The following is a 15,139-nucleotide window of genomic DNA, read 5'->3' on the forward strand; positions in this document are numbered from 1 at the left end:
ATGCATCACATCCCCAAAATTGCCCTTTTCAAGGAAAAAAAAAAGTGGTTCAGCAACTGGTTATTTCATATAAATTGCTTTACATTTTCATTATCTAAATTATGATGTTCTTTTAAATTGTGGTACCACTGTTGTTTCACATATAATCAAAAATTTGAATGTCTAAATAAGAATGTTCCACTTCTAATATTGTTAGACCATCAGCATAGGAAGTGAATCTTGAGTACTGTTGATAGTGCTAATCAGCAGTATGTAGATAGAAATTAATCATAACATTTTTGCATGATGACACCAGTAATTTTGAAAATGTGGTTGTACATTTTTATCTCTTTATTTTTTCTATGTGGAAATGTGAAAGAAGGCATGCTGGGAAAAAAAATGAGATGTGTTTTGAAAGGCTAACAACAGATTAAACAGAACTATTTATCTTTGTAGAGGTGTAGATTTATCTTTGTATGGATAGTTGTAGAGAGTATAGTTTCTTGTTTGTACTCTTTCTTTGGAAAATTCAGCTGTTCAAATAAGAAAAAATAAAAAATAGGAAAAAGAGGAAAGAAAAAAAGAAGAATTAAAGAGGTGAAAGAGTGAATGAAATTAGATTAATTGGTTTGAAGATTAAAATTTTCTTTTCCCAAAAGCACAGTAAGGGAGAGCACTGCAACTTTTTCTAGTGTGGCTCCTGCATGATGGCTGTATCTCAGAGGGACTGTGGAGAGCACAGACCTTGGTGCTGTGCTCACCTGGATTCCTTAGTCACTGAAGGCTTCAAAACAGAAAGATATTTGGGAACTCATCTTCTGAAATGAATAGATGCTTAAATTAGCCAGTCTTGGTTCTGAACAGAGACTTCTGGATGTAGCTGTAATTCCCTGGAAAGATTCCCCCAAATCTTCAGGGTAGTTGTTTCTTACCCTTGATTTTGTTCACCCACTATTCTGGTGAAGTGAATATGAAACAGAAACTGTAGTTTTTTTCTTAGCAATCCCTTTATTATGTTTATTATCCTCCTGGTTTCTTAGGGGTTTTGAGAAGCTTAGACAATTCCCCATTCCAAATCCACGACTGATTAAAAGTTTTCCTTTTTCCTAACTCACATTCAAACTCATCATCCCTCTACATCATGTTTTGTCAATCCTGACCCTAATGGGTACTGAAATGACTCTTCTACTTAATTTTACTGCTTATTGAACCAGGGGAACTGTATTTGAGTGCAGTGCTGAGCTCTCTTTGGCTGAATCCTCCTCTTCAAAAAGACTGTCTGTCTTTTTGAAACTAACTGGGTGACAATGATGAGACTTCAGAGATTAGAAAGGCTATTTATCTTTTCATGGTCTGTCTTGGGATAGGATTACATTAATTTCTGTATATCAAAGTGAATTTTTCTTTCTTTTACTTTTCACCTTTTGAACTACAACTACTCTAAGGCCAACACATTTGTCATTTGTCAAGAGAGAGAGAAAGGAAGAAATGTTTGGAAAGCAGCCACTTTTAATTTCAGTGGAAGACATGGTGTTCCATAAATGTGCTTTTGTGCAAGATCATTTGTGGGTGGTATTATAATAATATTTAAAGTAAATTGTCATTTACTTTTTGCTTAGGTGTTCAGAGATGTGTGCTGCCGGTAGCTGGACAAGGAAAGAAATCAAATGTAGTCAGCAAAGTAGAACTCAGACATAAGTATGCTTATTTTCTTTTTTTATTTTTTAAAGATTCTGACATTTCCATCACAGGTCCACATACATATCCTGTATTTGGCAGCCTCATACCCACCTCAGTGGGACCAGTCCGTTCATGCAGAATCTCACATGCATGAAGAAGGGCTTTACTGGAATGCTCTTTTTACCTCTTATACTTAAAAAAAATTAACAAAATGAAACCTTACAAATACATAATGTGTTAAACAAAAAAAAAAAAAAAAAACCTCCACAAACCCTGCAGTTCCCTTCCCTGTAGTCCAGCTTCAGCAGACACATAGCAGGCTTCCAGAGTAATTTTTGGTCTCAGCACGGTGTCTATTTGAAAATCACTTCAAAGCAAAAATAGGTGATGGCAGGGAGAATGTTCTTCATAGATGCTGGATGAAGATGAAAAGGGAACTGAGCAGTGGATTTTGGCTTTTAAGGACCCTTATAAAGTGAAGGGATTGGCAAAGTGATTTCCACTGTTTTCAAGGCTGCTCCAAGTACTGGTATAGGAAAGTGAGCGGTATAGCCAAACACAAGAAGGTTGTGTTTTGTTTTGGAGAGATTGCATATGTGCTTAGTGTGAGAGTACAAATAGAGTATGGAATATATTTTGCTCCATGCATTTCTGATTTCAGGCTAAAACCCAAGAATGGTAAGCACTATTTTTGTTGCAAGGTGAAACCACCATCGTCTTTAAACAGGAGACACTTTTCACAGAAAACATCTACTAAAGGAAAAAAGGGTCTCCTGTGTGTTTGGGTCCCTGCCTTGTCCACCTGCTCATAGGTGGTGGCTGTCTGTTAGCACACAGCAGGCAGCCCCCAACACCTCTGAGGCACATGATGCACACTCACCATGTCACATGTACTGTGAAGGAGGTGGCATTGTTGAAGGAGAAGACAATAGGAATTGGTAGTTTCTGATTTTCTAAAAGTGGAGATGATTCATCCTGCTTGAATACTTTCTTCTCTGTAAACCCATACCTGCATTCTGAATCAGGTTTTGGTAACTTAAAGAACATCACTAGGCCTGTAATTTCTTTCTTTTCCATCTTTCCATGGTGAAAGAGAAAGTGCCACCTTTGGAAAGAGCTATTGGAAAAAGTGTATGTTTGCTCGGTTTTCAAAATTTTCAACTGTGTATCACACCAGTACCTCTTGAATTGCAGGCATTAGAAGAGCCGACCAAGCCTGCTAGTGTGACTGAAGGCCCTGCTTTGGACACTCATTCAGAGGTAGTGATGTTATTTATCTTTCAGATCTATATTTGAAATCAAAAAGCAAAGTTTAACTGAGTGATCCATCCTCCCGTTTCAGATGTGCTCCCCTGCCCAGCTCAGACAACAAACGGAAGAGTTGTGTGCTGTCATTGATCAAGTCCTGCAGGACCCCTTGACTATGGTAACCCATCACTATGTGGAATGGACTTATTCTCTTCCTTTCCTTTTGTCTTCTGTCATTAACATGTCCATTCTCTGTTGAAAATATTTTTCCAGCGTCGGTGTGAGTCTTCTCCAAGTTTTCTGCAGATGAGCACAGAGTCAGATGTTGGCAAGGTAAGTGAATAAGCCCACATCCACAGCAAGGGCTCTTTTCAAGTAATTATAAAGGCAGGCAAAATCAGTAGGCAGTAGGGACTGCTGCGAGAGTAAAACCAATGGCAACTCAGAGCTACAGCTGAGAAATGCAAAATCAAAAGTGTTTGGTGGTTAAAAAAGCATGGAAAGACAGAAATGTAGCCCTGGAGTCGGTGCAGTCTTTGCTGCAAGATGCTTTCCTGAAGTCAGAAGGAGATATATATGAAAGAGAAAGAGTGTATTAAGACTTCAGAAGCTAAAAATCTCTCATACCTTTCCTGCCATATGGCAGGGTCTCTGGCCTTCTCCCAGACTTCATCCCACCCATGTGTGCTTACTACAAAGCAACCAATATTTCTAGCTTTGGTGGCTGAAATCATCTTTCAGAACTTAGGGTTTTTTTCAAGTTCATTATTTATTTTATAATAATGGGAGTATTAAATTAATAGTTGGACTTGTTCCGATGTTCTGATTTAAATTTAAGTCTCACCACTCCCAGAAGGAGGATGTCTGCAATACGACTTTCTCCTTGATAGCTAAGAAATAGGTAGTAAGAGGCAGGGTTAATTTTCTATTTCTAAACTTCTGGTTCCATTAAGTTATACTGATGTGCCTTCTGGGTTCAGGGTGGCTAACCAAGGGATTCAGTTTTGCATTCAGTTTGCTCCAGGTGAATTAAAGTTACTCATCACAGCTATAGGAAAGTGAAAATGGCAGAAATGCAACTAAAAATGGCAGGAAAGGAATTTCTTGCAGATGAACACATCAAAAAGTTAATCCATTCAAAATATCCTGCTGAATGTCTAGTCCACCACGCAAGAAAAGGGCGCGGGTCCAGCATTTCTCAGTGGCTATATTGAATATACAATCTAAATTTAATTTCTGTTTTTGAAAGTACTTCTGTCAATCAGCACGCAGTGGTGGACTCCAAGAGGCTGAAAGACAGAAATGTGATAGCAGGAGAAGGATGGGCAGACAGTGTAGTTGAGTATGTTTTCCAATGCCTGAAGAATCTGGAGTGGTTAAAATAATGCTACCAAGCTGAATTAGAGTATCCAAAAACCACTTCCTTGGGCAATTGAGAATGGAAGGCATCTTTTAGCAGTCATGAAATCAAATACAGGGAGGCAAAAGCTGAGCTTAACAGGATGCAGCATAGGGACCAAGCTAAAAGTGTTGAGGATCTCAGAATGAGGTCAAAAAGTGCTTAACAGAGGGTAAAAGAAGGTCATAGACATGGAAGAAAAAAAGAGCTGATAAGTAAATGCCTTAGAATTTTTATGGATTAGTCAAATTAAAGCAAATTCTTGCAAATGAAAGCATGGAGATGTAATATTTTTTATTTTGTGAGCAAATATAACTTCAATTTCATGGGGCAATGATACTTATGTCTATCTAATAATAAGCATTTTGTTATGAGAGTTCTCATATTAAATATCATCCTCAATATAGCAGGATCAATGGTTTTGAGCAGTAAAAATTAAGTAGTGTTTTCTACAATAAACATACATGCAAAGCTTAAATATGCCTTAGCCTCATGTATGGTGTGAATATTTCTGGAAAACTGAAGTTTTCCTGAATTTGTGAAATTAATAAATTCTCAGAAGGTTGTAAATCTCTTGGAGTTACTGTTCAGAATAACTCAATATATTGATTATATATCTATTTGTTTTTTTACAAGATGTCAGCAACACTGCAGAGAGCAGCTGGGCGTGAAACCAGATATGTAAGTACTTTTACAATTGCTCTATGTTTTGCATGTAAAAATGCTTACTCTGTCTGCTCCTGAACAATCCTGGCTGAGCCTGAGCAAGTATCTGCTTGTGATATCAGATGTTGACTAGCATAGACAAGCACATATATTACAGTGCTGGCATTTGAGACTTGAGGTGTCTTCTCACTGTAGTAAATCCACCCCAGCTGGAGTCTCTTCACTGCTGTGTCTGTTGATAATTTTACCTGTGTAAATATGATGTCAAAATTAACTTCCTCACGCACTTTGTTTTGTTTCCTTCAAGCCTGTGGCAAGGGTTCAGCTGTTTGGTAAACAGACTGTTTGTTATGGGTACTGAAGGGTGCATTTCTTTGGACTCAGCCTGCACTGTAGGGCACTTGCTTTGGTAGAAATCCTGTAGTTCTTACTTACCCTTCAGAATCTGGGATTGATCCAAACTTTTCTTTCCAAGATACAGATTTGGAAAGAAAAGTTGGCTGAAAACCCACAGTTTAGATGAATTGTAGCTGTTTTGTCACATACACACACATTCCAACATATGTTGAAAATATCTATATTGAGTCATTTGTTCAATTATTGAAACATTAAGCCCAATTAACATATTAATTCTCTCTAGCATACACAGTTACTGCAGGTTCCACATTTCACTTGCAACTCATTTAGTCATGTGGAGAGAAATCTCAGCTTCCTATTCGTCATTCAGCATTTCTATTGAATCTCAAATCAAAGCAGTGCTGGCAAAGCAGCAGAAGTCTCCCAGTTTTATGCCAGCACAATGCTTGACTGATCAATTCAATTTTGCTTCCTGAATGTGGCAGTATGCATATTTTATTGCACACTGTGATTTTTGCTTGACAGATTGTGCTGGCTCATACTAATTAGGAAGAATATTAGAGGAAAGCTTTTTAATGAAATAAAAGAGTGTGCTTCAGACGTAGTCTTTGAAAACAGAGTGTATTTAATAATACTCCAGTGCAAATCTCCAGCTCTCAAAACTGAAATATGGACATATACCATAATTTCAGGCATCCAGCTTAGGGAAGCCTAGGGATGGCATGGAAAATCACCCTTACATACACTTTTTGTTTCTGTTTCCACCAGAACTTTCTAGATGAATGGAATAAATAAATATTTAAAAATATGTTTGGGAATTACCCATAGGTTTATTGGAAGGCCAATTCTTGCTATAAGGTGTACAGGTGTGCTGAATTTTTTGTGTGTCAGGAGACAGACTGGGGCCCCCAGTCTGGGCTGTGGTGCCTGAACTTGATGGGTCCAGGCTCTCCTGTGCTCTGCCATTGCTGTACTCTGCAGAGTCTCCTGAGGGGCATATCAGGCGTCTCTAATAGCATAGCTGCATCACAGCTCTCTCCTTCTCTCTAACTCTGCTTCCTTAGTAGAATATAAAAAGGCTATTTCTGCCCCAGTTAATAATCCAGGCAGTGGTTTGTCCTCTGGCCACTGGAGAAAGGACACACAGAAATGGTTTTCCATAGAGTTATCTTCTTTTTTTATCTATAATATCTAATACTGAGATGCTTGTCAAAATGTTGCTTTGAAGGCATTTTTGGTTAAGAGTGGCTTAATTTTTTTTATAAGTAATGCTAAAATATTATTTATAACCACCACATGTAAAGGTATATATATTTATACATGGTAATATTTCTAATTGCTTCAATAGGTTATACAGAGTAGTAGATTATAAAAATATGTTGAAATAACCTGTCATTTGACAATTAAAATGTCATAGATTTGCCTTGGCCTCATCTACCTTTTATATTCTCATGAACTTCAGAACCTTTTAAGGATGTAAATGATTGTACAAACAGCAAGTGAGTGTATAAAAAGTATGAAAACTAAATTCAGTTTGTACCAGCTGACAACTAAGTACTACAGTTGTAAGTTAATAGCATTTAAAACTGTATGGTGTTTGATATTATTCTATTCACCATTTAATAATAATGCATCTCTGCTGGCTTTAGGGATGATACTGCTGATTTTTAATAATAATACAATGATTCTCTAGATAGGAATTTCTCATGATTAACTGGAAAAATGAATGTCCATATTACTGACATGTATGCTTAAGCAGGATTGTTCTGGTTCTCCTACTATAAAATAAGGAAAGGTTAAGAAGGTACTCAACCCAGTACTATTCATAATGTTAATAACACTGATGCTGCAAATTAACAGCCAATGGCAGGCTCAGAAAAATAAGATTTAAATTTCAGGATTAAATGAAGATGAAAAACAGAAATTTTGTTGCACTTGGAAAAAAGAATTCCTAAAATCTTAACAGGCATTTGACTATATATAGAAATAAACTGGAAATGAGAATATTCTTTCATACCACTTTGTCAGTGGGAAAACCTTCTGTAGATAAGTTAAGCCTAGTGCTGTACCTGAATTTTTTTCTGTCATCATTATAATCACAAAGATATTGCATGTAATATTGTATATATTCATCTTTTTTGCAGGCCAACCTTTACAAATCAGTGCCTACAGTAACTGAGAGTCAGCTGGTATGTAGAGCACAGCTGTGATACACTGTTTTTCAAATTTGCACAAGCACAAAATTGTATTAATTATTTGCTTTCTTAGTCCTTTGAAAAAAACTCCAGTCAATATCTTTTTACAAAGCTGCATTGCTTCTACAGAGCTGTATTGTTTTTTGGGTTTTTTTTTTCTTTTTCTGTGCTGAATATACACGTGTTTCAAGTAGTTATAAATCCTGATACTACTTGTAAACCCATGGGCCAAATGCCAAATTACAGAGTCATGCTGAATCTTGAGGTGCATGACAGCGGTAGAGTCAGCTGCTGGTTCTTGGACTTTTAATTTTCCACTTCTACAATTTTGTGTAAGTGCAAAAAGATTCTAGCATCTATTTCCTTCTTACTTCTACTCTGTTCTATGTCAAAGCTGCTTCAATGAGTGAAAAGCCAGGGTAAGATCAAGTAAGAAAGGGAGATTATATATCAGATGTTCATTTTAGCTCTGATCACAATTTCATCTTGTTGGAGCCAAAATTTCTAAAGAGTCAGAAGAGAAATCATGGAGCCTGCCCAAGCGATAGTGATAACTAATGGATGCTTAGGGGAACAAGGAGACGTGGAAGAGACATTTTTCCCTTGTATTTCAACTAATGGAATTTAGGGACTTCCTGAACCAATTTCTTCTCCTAGCAATGTTTGACTAATTCTTCTTTCATGATTTTTCCAGTTACTTTTTGATTTTTTTATATTTTGATCTTTATAACATTCTCTAGCAATAGACTTTAATTTTAAATTATGCATAGTGCAAAATAGTACTTTAGTCCTTTGTTTTAAACCTATGACTTGACCTCAGTCCTTGTATTGAAATAGCAAATAATATTTCTTTCTTTGCTTTCTAAATAACATCAATTTTTTTTTAGATATTGCAATAATATCTAGACCTAGCACTACCCGTCATGTCTGTTTCATGTAGAAAATTAAAAATTGCTTGGTCACTCTTTGAAAAGCATGGACTTTTCATCCCATAGCACTGATGATGCTTCTTGCCCTTTTCTATATCTTTTTCAGATATTTGTTTTTGAGATTGGGGGACTAAAACCATAAACTGCTCTTGTATAGTTCTGAATACAGAACTTTCTATTTACATGAGGATGTGATAAGATCCTTTATTGCTATTTCTGTTCCTTTCTTAACAATTTATAGGACTTTATTTAGTTCTCCCTACTTGTATTGAGCAGCAAGCCAATGTTTGCACAAATTATACACAATAAAGTCAAGATATATTTCCTGAGTAGTGAGAGCTGGTTTCTCAGCTAATTAGCTCATTGGTGCATAAGCATGAGCAAATTTGGGAAGTAGTTTAGTTTTTGCTGTGAAACGTGTCAATGCTGAATTCAGTTATGTTTCATCTGCCTTTTATTATTCATTTACTCAATATTTTAGGATCTCTCTGTAACTCTTCGCACCAATATTTTTAGTCCACTGATTAGTACTACCAGCAAACTTTGTCACCTTACCAGAAAATCTTTTCTGTCTGATCTGCATCCATAATTCAAAGCCCATATTTCCAAGCAGATTTCTCAGGAACTCTGTTTGTGACTTGTTCCAACCCTGGTGCTGTGGACAGGAACACCTTTGACTAGACCACATTGCTCAGAGCTCCATCCAACCTGAAGAGGGCTGGGGCATCCACAACTTCTCTGGGCAGTCTGTTCCAGTGCCTCACCACTCTCACAGTAAATAATTTATTCCTAATACCTAATCTAAGCCTGCCCTCTTTCTGTTTCAAATACATCTCCCTCGTTCTCTCACTGATGGAATGGGGTTGCAACTGGGACCTGACCCACGGTTTCAGCAAGATCTCAGGGGCAACCAGGGTCATAATAACAGGGGAGAAAGTTAGAGGTGAACGTGTCCTTACCTCTGCCAACATTCAGTCTGCTGACTTTTCGGACAGGTATTATGCAAGGCTCATTTTCATGCAAAACACCTTCTGTTCCTGAGGGAGGGTGGTCCTGTCCATGCTGCCCTTAGAGAGGCATCCCAGCCCAGCCTGTAGCTTATTTCTAATTGTGCACTTGCTGACCTGGGCCAAACCCATGCCAGAGAATGCTCTGGCACTGGGTCAGTATCACTGATTATGGGTCAGCTCTGGAACTTTTGCTTTGGCCCTGTGTAATTTGCTGGAAGTTCTGTACACATACGATGGCAGCCCAGTGCTACCAAAACAGCCTTCGCCATTTTTTAATGATGTTGTAGGAAGACCAACTGTTTCCTTGGCAAAACATAGTTTTAGATTGTTTCTCAGCTTGTCAGCTGTGACATTTGTCATCAAAGAAAGAGTTCAAGTTCTTAGTTTTGGATCAAAGATTTTATGTAGCTTGTCAGGGTGCTAATAAAGTGTTTAGAATTCTGGTTGCTGGCTGATATCTGTCACTCTGTTAGCAGAGTCAGACATAAACATATGACTCAGTCAGCATTTGAGTACATGATGTTGTTTAGAAAATGCTTCCTTAAAAGCATTTCTACAGCATGCTTTTGGAAGAGGTTTCTTACAAAAGGAGAATAGCTTATCCTTGGTGATTTCAGGTACCACAATGGGCTTTTGATTGCATGGTTACATGGTGTGGAGGAGCACCAGAAGACCACATGTCCTTTGTCTGCATAATAATGACTTGAAAACAACCGTTCCTTTCTTTTTAAATTTATATTTACCTTTATGTTGAAATCCAGACATTTTACGGATGCTTTTCAGAGATATTGATAGAAAAATAAGTATATTTTGGTGAATCCTACAAAGTCATGAAATGTGGACTAGAAATTCATTAAATAAGCACTGTATCCTTGAAAAAGTTGATCTTTGTAATGAAAACGTTTTTGATCCATCTTGACAGTTACTACTCTTAAAAAAATTAGTATCACTGCATGCCTGATTTTTTGCTTTCAGTTGAATATTTTTTCTTACTTGATGAGACAAATGAAAAGGCCCCAGTCTGTGGAGAGGAGGGAGAGTAGAAAACACAAATCTAAGGGAAGGTATTTTGCCCCCTGGGCCTTGCCCTCCCTGGGAGTGTTGTGCTCCTGCCTGCCTCTGCTGCCTTCACCTCAGACCCTGGGCTGTGCTGTGTCCTTTCCCAGGGCAGAAGCAGAGCACAAAATACCCTCTGCACCCTCCCCTCCGATGGACATCCTGCTTGCCCTGTCCTTGCTGGATGCCTGCAGATCTCGTTTCAAGGTGATCCATGACTCAGTTTACACACTATGTCCAGCAATCTCAGCTGCATCATTCTAAGCTTACTTTCATAGTAAACTTCTCTTTTTCCAGAGTGACTGATGAAGTGTATTACTCTTATAAATAGGCAGCAGGGTGTTATTGAGTATACATATTTATTTTATAAATAAATCTAATAGTGAATCAAGTTTCTTCTCTGCATTTTTATACCCAGCTGGATACTGAGGATGGGGAGCTGTGACAGCACTTATTTCTCAGTCCCAGCTGGGCATGCTGCCCCTCTGTGCTGCAACCACAGAAGGAGCTCAGCAGCAGTCCTGTTGTTACCTACATCAGTTGTGACAGAGACCACTTATTTTCTGTGGGTTAGTCATAACAGAAGAGAATACAACTGACTCATTTAAAAGTTTAAATACAATCACAGATCTTGGAAGACTTGACTACTTTAAAAATTCCAGTGAGAAAGTGTACTTTTTCTTCCTTTTTTTTTTTCGGCTCACTGAACATGTCTATTTTAAAATTATCCTTTAGCCTCTATTTAGAGTTTATGCCACAATCCATCTTGTCAGATTTTACAGTAAGAATTAAAAAAAAAAAATCACAGATATCCTAAATTGAGAAGGTAATAGTCAAATTTTTTGGTTGACTGGTTGACAATGAAGGAATTTTTTCTTGCTGAAATAATCCAATTTGTCTGAAATGATGAGTATCACATATCCATGTTGATCAGATCCTCTAAAATTGTACTTTTCCAACTGAACTCTTAAAGATGCTGTCACTCTGTCACCAAGGTGAGTGTCTCTAGTGCTGGCATGATTGGCAGTGGATTGCTCCAGTGGGGTGCACAGAGCAGCTTCCTGAGCCAGGGGAACCTCAGAGGGAGCTGGAGAGAAGAACTGGCTGGATGGCCAGGCTCAGACAGTGGTGCTGAATGGAGTTAAATCTGGCTGGTGGCCTGTCACAAAGGGAGCTCCCCAAGGCTCAGTATTGAAGCCTGTTCTGCTTAGTATCTTTATTGATGATCTGTATGAGAGGATTTAATACACCCTCAGCCAGTTTGCAAGTTGGGTGTTGCTCTTCTGGGTAGGAGGGTTCTGTGCAGAGGGATCTGGACAGGCTGGGTAGATGGGCTGAGGCCAATTGTATGAGGTTCAACAAGGCCGAGTGCTGGGTCCTGCCCTTGGGCCACACCAACCCCATGCAGAGCTCCAGACTGGGGCAGAGTGGCTGCAATGGGGCCCAGTGGGAAAGGACCTGGGGGTGCTGGGCAGCAGCAGCTGATCATGAGCCAGCAGTGAGCCCAGGTGGGCAGGAAGGCCAGTGGCATCCTGGCCTGTATCAGCAATAGAGTGGCCAGCAGGACCAGGGCAGGGATTGTCCCCCTGTTCTCAGCACTGGAGGTGTGGCCTCAGTCACACCTCCAGTGCTGGGTCCAGTTCTGGGCCCCTCACTGTGAGAGAGACATTGAGGGGCTGGATGAGTCCAGGGAAGGGCAGTGGAGCTGGTGAAGGGTCTGGAGCACAAGTCCTGTGAGGAGCAGCTGAGGGAGCTGCGGGTGTTTAGCCCGGAGAAAAGGAAGGTCTGGGGAGACCTTACCACTGTCTACAAGTGCCCAAAAGGAGACTGTTGCAAGGTAGTGATAAGACATGAGGAAATGGTCTCAAGTCATGTCAGGGAAGGTTTATACTGAACATCAAGAAAAATTTCTTCAGGCTGCACAGGGAAATGGTTGAATCACCATTCCTGGAATAATTTAAAAGATGCGTAGATGTGGCTCTTAGTGATGTAGTGGGACTCTGTTATCTTACAGATCTTTTCCAATCAAAAAAATTCTATTCTATATGTGTATCATTTACAGTACCTGAAATCAATAGTATTGGTACTCCACTTTTGGTATTGTCTTAAAATTTCCACTCATTGGACATAATATTCTGCAGGTATTTAAAAGATGTATAGATGGCGTGCTCAGGTACATGGTTTAGTTTTGAACTTGGCAGTATTAGGTTTATGGGTGGACTCAATGATTGTAAGGGTCTTTTCCATCCTGTGTGATTCAGTGACTCTATAAAATCCAGCACGCAATCATACTGCTATTATTCCCCAGCAAGACTTTTCATAACATGCTTCTGCCTGGGTGTAAGTTAACAGCATCACAGGTTGTCCTTCCTTCCTTCACAGTTACTGTTTTGAGGAGCCCAGTGTGAAAGCAGATGTGTGGCTGTGCATAAATTGTGACTTGAACTTATCAAGCTGCAGCTGAACAGCCAGAAAAAAAAACAGCCAGCAAAACCCACAAACCATGGTCTGACAGCTCTGTAGCAAATTTTTGTCAGTAATAAACACATGCCAGTGATGAAATTCTGTTCCTAAAAGCAGCTCTTGGGACTTTTGCCCACTATTTGTATTAGAAGTAGTCCAGGCAGCAGGACACCCAAATAATTTTGGTGGTGAAACACCATTTCATTAATTTCATTAAGAAAATTTATTAAAATATAGTCAGTACAACCCCACCAGAATTGACTTGTCTAATAAATATTCTGTAAATGGTAAGGTATTTTATGTGATTCTTCTTCCATCTCTTTTCTCCTGGGTGTGCTATGGGTCAAGACAAAACCTGGTGTCATTCGTCCTGTGCTGGTGAAAGGAAAGAGTGCACAGCAAAAGGAGGAGACTTATCAACCCAATCCTTTTAAAAAGTACCTTGAAGAAATCAGTGATCAAAATATTGAGCAGGTGAGTAGCTCTCACTCTGAAGGATTTTGTAGCCTCAGCTAATTTCCCTAAAGATGAAGGAATAAACAGATCCTTGTTTTGTCCCGGTCACTTCTTTTTTTTTTTGCAAAGTGAGATGATTCCCCAAGGGGCACCTGGCTCCTAAAGGAAAGCTAAGATAGACAGGTGGGCTTTCTACAGGGCCATTTTTTTGGTGATGTAAAAACCTGTAAGTTGAGAAGAGGACCTTTTCATGATGTCTGTAAGAAACATTGTAAAAAAGGGGGTTGAAATCCTGTGCTTCCCTGTCAAACAGATGTCTAGACCATATCTACTAGAAAGTGCTTCATCTGGGGTCCAGACCTGAATCCTCCCTGAAGAGAAATGACAGCAAGGACTGGGCAAGGCTCACAGCTTCCTCTCCAAGGCAGACTGCAGAGGAGCCCCAGTGTGTTTCTGTTTCACTTCCAGTGCACAGCTTCCCCAGGTCCATATCCATGTCCCTCCACAGACTGAGTGAGGGTACAGCTGTACCACCTGTGATGGTGGGGCAGCAAAGATGCTGTCTCCTCCCACAGCTCTGTGCACGAAGCCGTAGGATCACTTTGCAAAAACACATCTTGGACTGTGCTGACCTGTATGAGGCATTATTTCAGAGAAAGTCCAGATAAATGGCTGTGACAGCCTTTCCTGATGTATTTGTGTTTGTGTGCATTATTGGGAAAAAAAACTTTAATATTATACATAATCTGAATGTCCCTGTAAGAGTTTGTTATTAACCTATCCAATATGTTCCAAATCTTCTATCTGGAGGGAAGTAAAATGAAGACAATAGTCCTCTTGTCAGACACAATGTGAATAAAATACCTTACTAATTGAATTTCTCTTACTCCTGTGCTTCTCTACTCACATTAGACATTTTTGCAAAGGCAGCCCTCTCTTATTCCTTTTAAAACAGAATTTAATTAAGAATTTAATTTTAGCTCTTTCCATTTCTCTCCATAGCTCTGATTTGATGTAGAAAAATCCAAGAACTCCTCAAGTGTACTGCAGCAGTACAGAGGAAAATAATTGTGGTAGGACTGGGTTCCAGCAACACATATTGATGGCATCAGAAGGTTTCCATAGAATGTAGAGATTATATAAAATAGAAGAAAAAATGAATAGAAATAGTGATTTACAGTTTGACTTTGAATTTTTGAGGTTGACAGTGAATATTTGAGTTCAGTGACTACAGGTGAGTTGATAGTGAGTTATTCATGCTTTAACTTACCGAAAACCTTCAATATCCAAGGTGCTGTGCTGCCATTTTTCTGGGATGAAAGAGCAGGAGAGTTTTCTGGACATTTTACTATAGAGCTTTTGCCCATGGCCACCTCAGCAGAGACTTCCTCTAAAGGCTGGGGCAGTCCAGACCTCCCCTTCATCAGGACTGGACACTGATTATGCTGGCTATGGCTTTATTGATGAAAGGATTATGTCATTCACCAAACTTCCTCTTTTCAGACAGATACAAACCTGGGGTTATTGCCAGGTCTTGAAGCATTATGACATTTGAAGCTAACTGTGGAAACCAATCAACTTACACTTTATAAATTACGTGTGGCAGATATTGCTGAAATACTGACAGCATAATAAGTCTAATATTGTTGTTACAATAGAAGGCAAAGTTATTTATATTAAAGCTACACATTAAAATGAACA

At 39.0% G+C, this 15,139-nt stretch overlaps 1 protein-coding gene across 1 annotated transcript in view; it reads left to right on the forward strand.

Moving 5' to 3' along the window:
* MLIP (muscular LMNA interacting protein) overlaps positions 1 to 15,139 on the forward strand; it is a 98,484-nt gene that overhangs the window by 62,879 nt on the left and 20,466 nt on the right. Inside the window, exons 6-11 of the mRNA XM_064412210.1 lie at positions 2,854 to 2,919; positions 3,002 to 3,085; positions 3,181 to 3,240; positions 4,943 to 4,987; positions 7,474 to 7,518; positions 13,331 to 13,456. Coding sequence (XP_064268280.1) covers positions 2,854 to 2,919; positions 3,002 to 3,085; positions 3,181 to 3,240; positions 4,943 to 4,987; positions 7,474 to 7,518; positions 13,331 to 13,456 — 426 coding nt within the window. The remainder of the gene's footprint in view (positions 1 to 2,853; positions 2,920 to 3,001; positions 3,086 to 3,180; positions 3,241 to 4,942; positions 4,988 to 7,473; positions 7,519 to 13,330; positions 13,457 to 15,139) is intronic.

The sequence above is a fragment of the Passer domesticus genome, chromosome 3 (genome assembly GCF_036417665.1).
Source record: "Passer domesticus isolate bPasDom1 chromosome 3, bPasDom1.hap1, whole genome shotgun sequence".
Taxonomy (NCBI): domain Eukaryota; kingdom Metazoa; phylum Chordata; class Aves; order Passeriformes; family Passeridae; genus Passer; species Passer domesticus.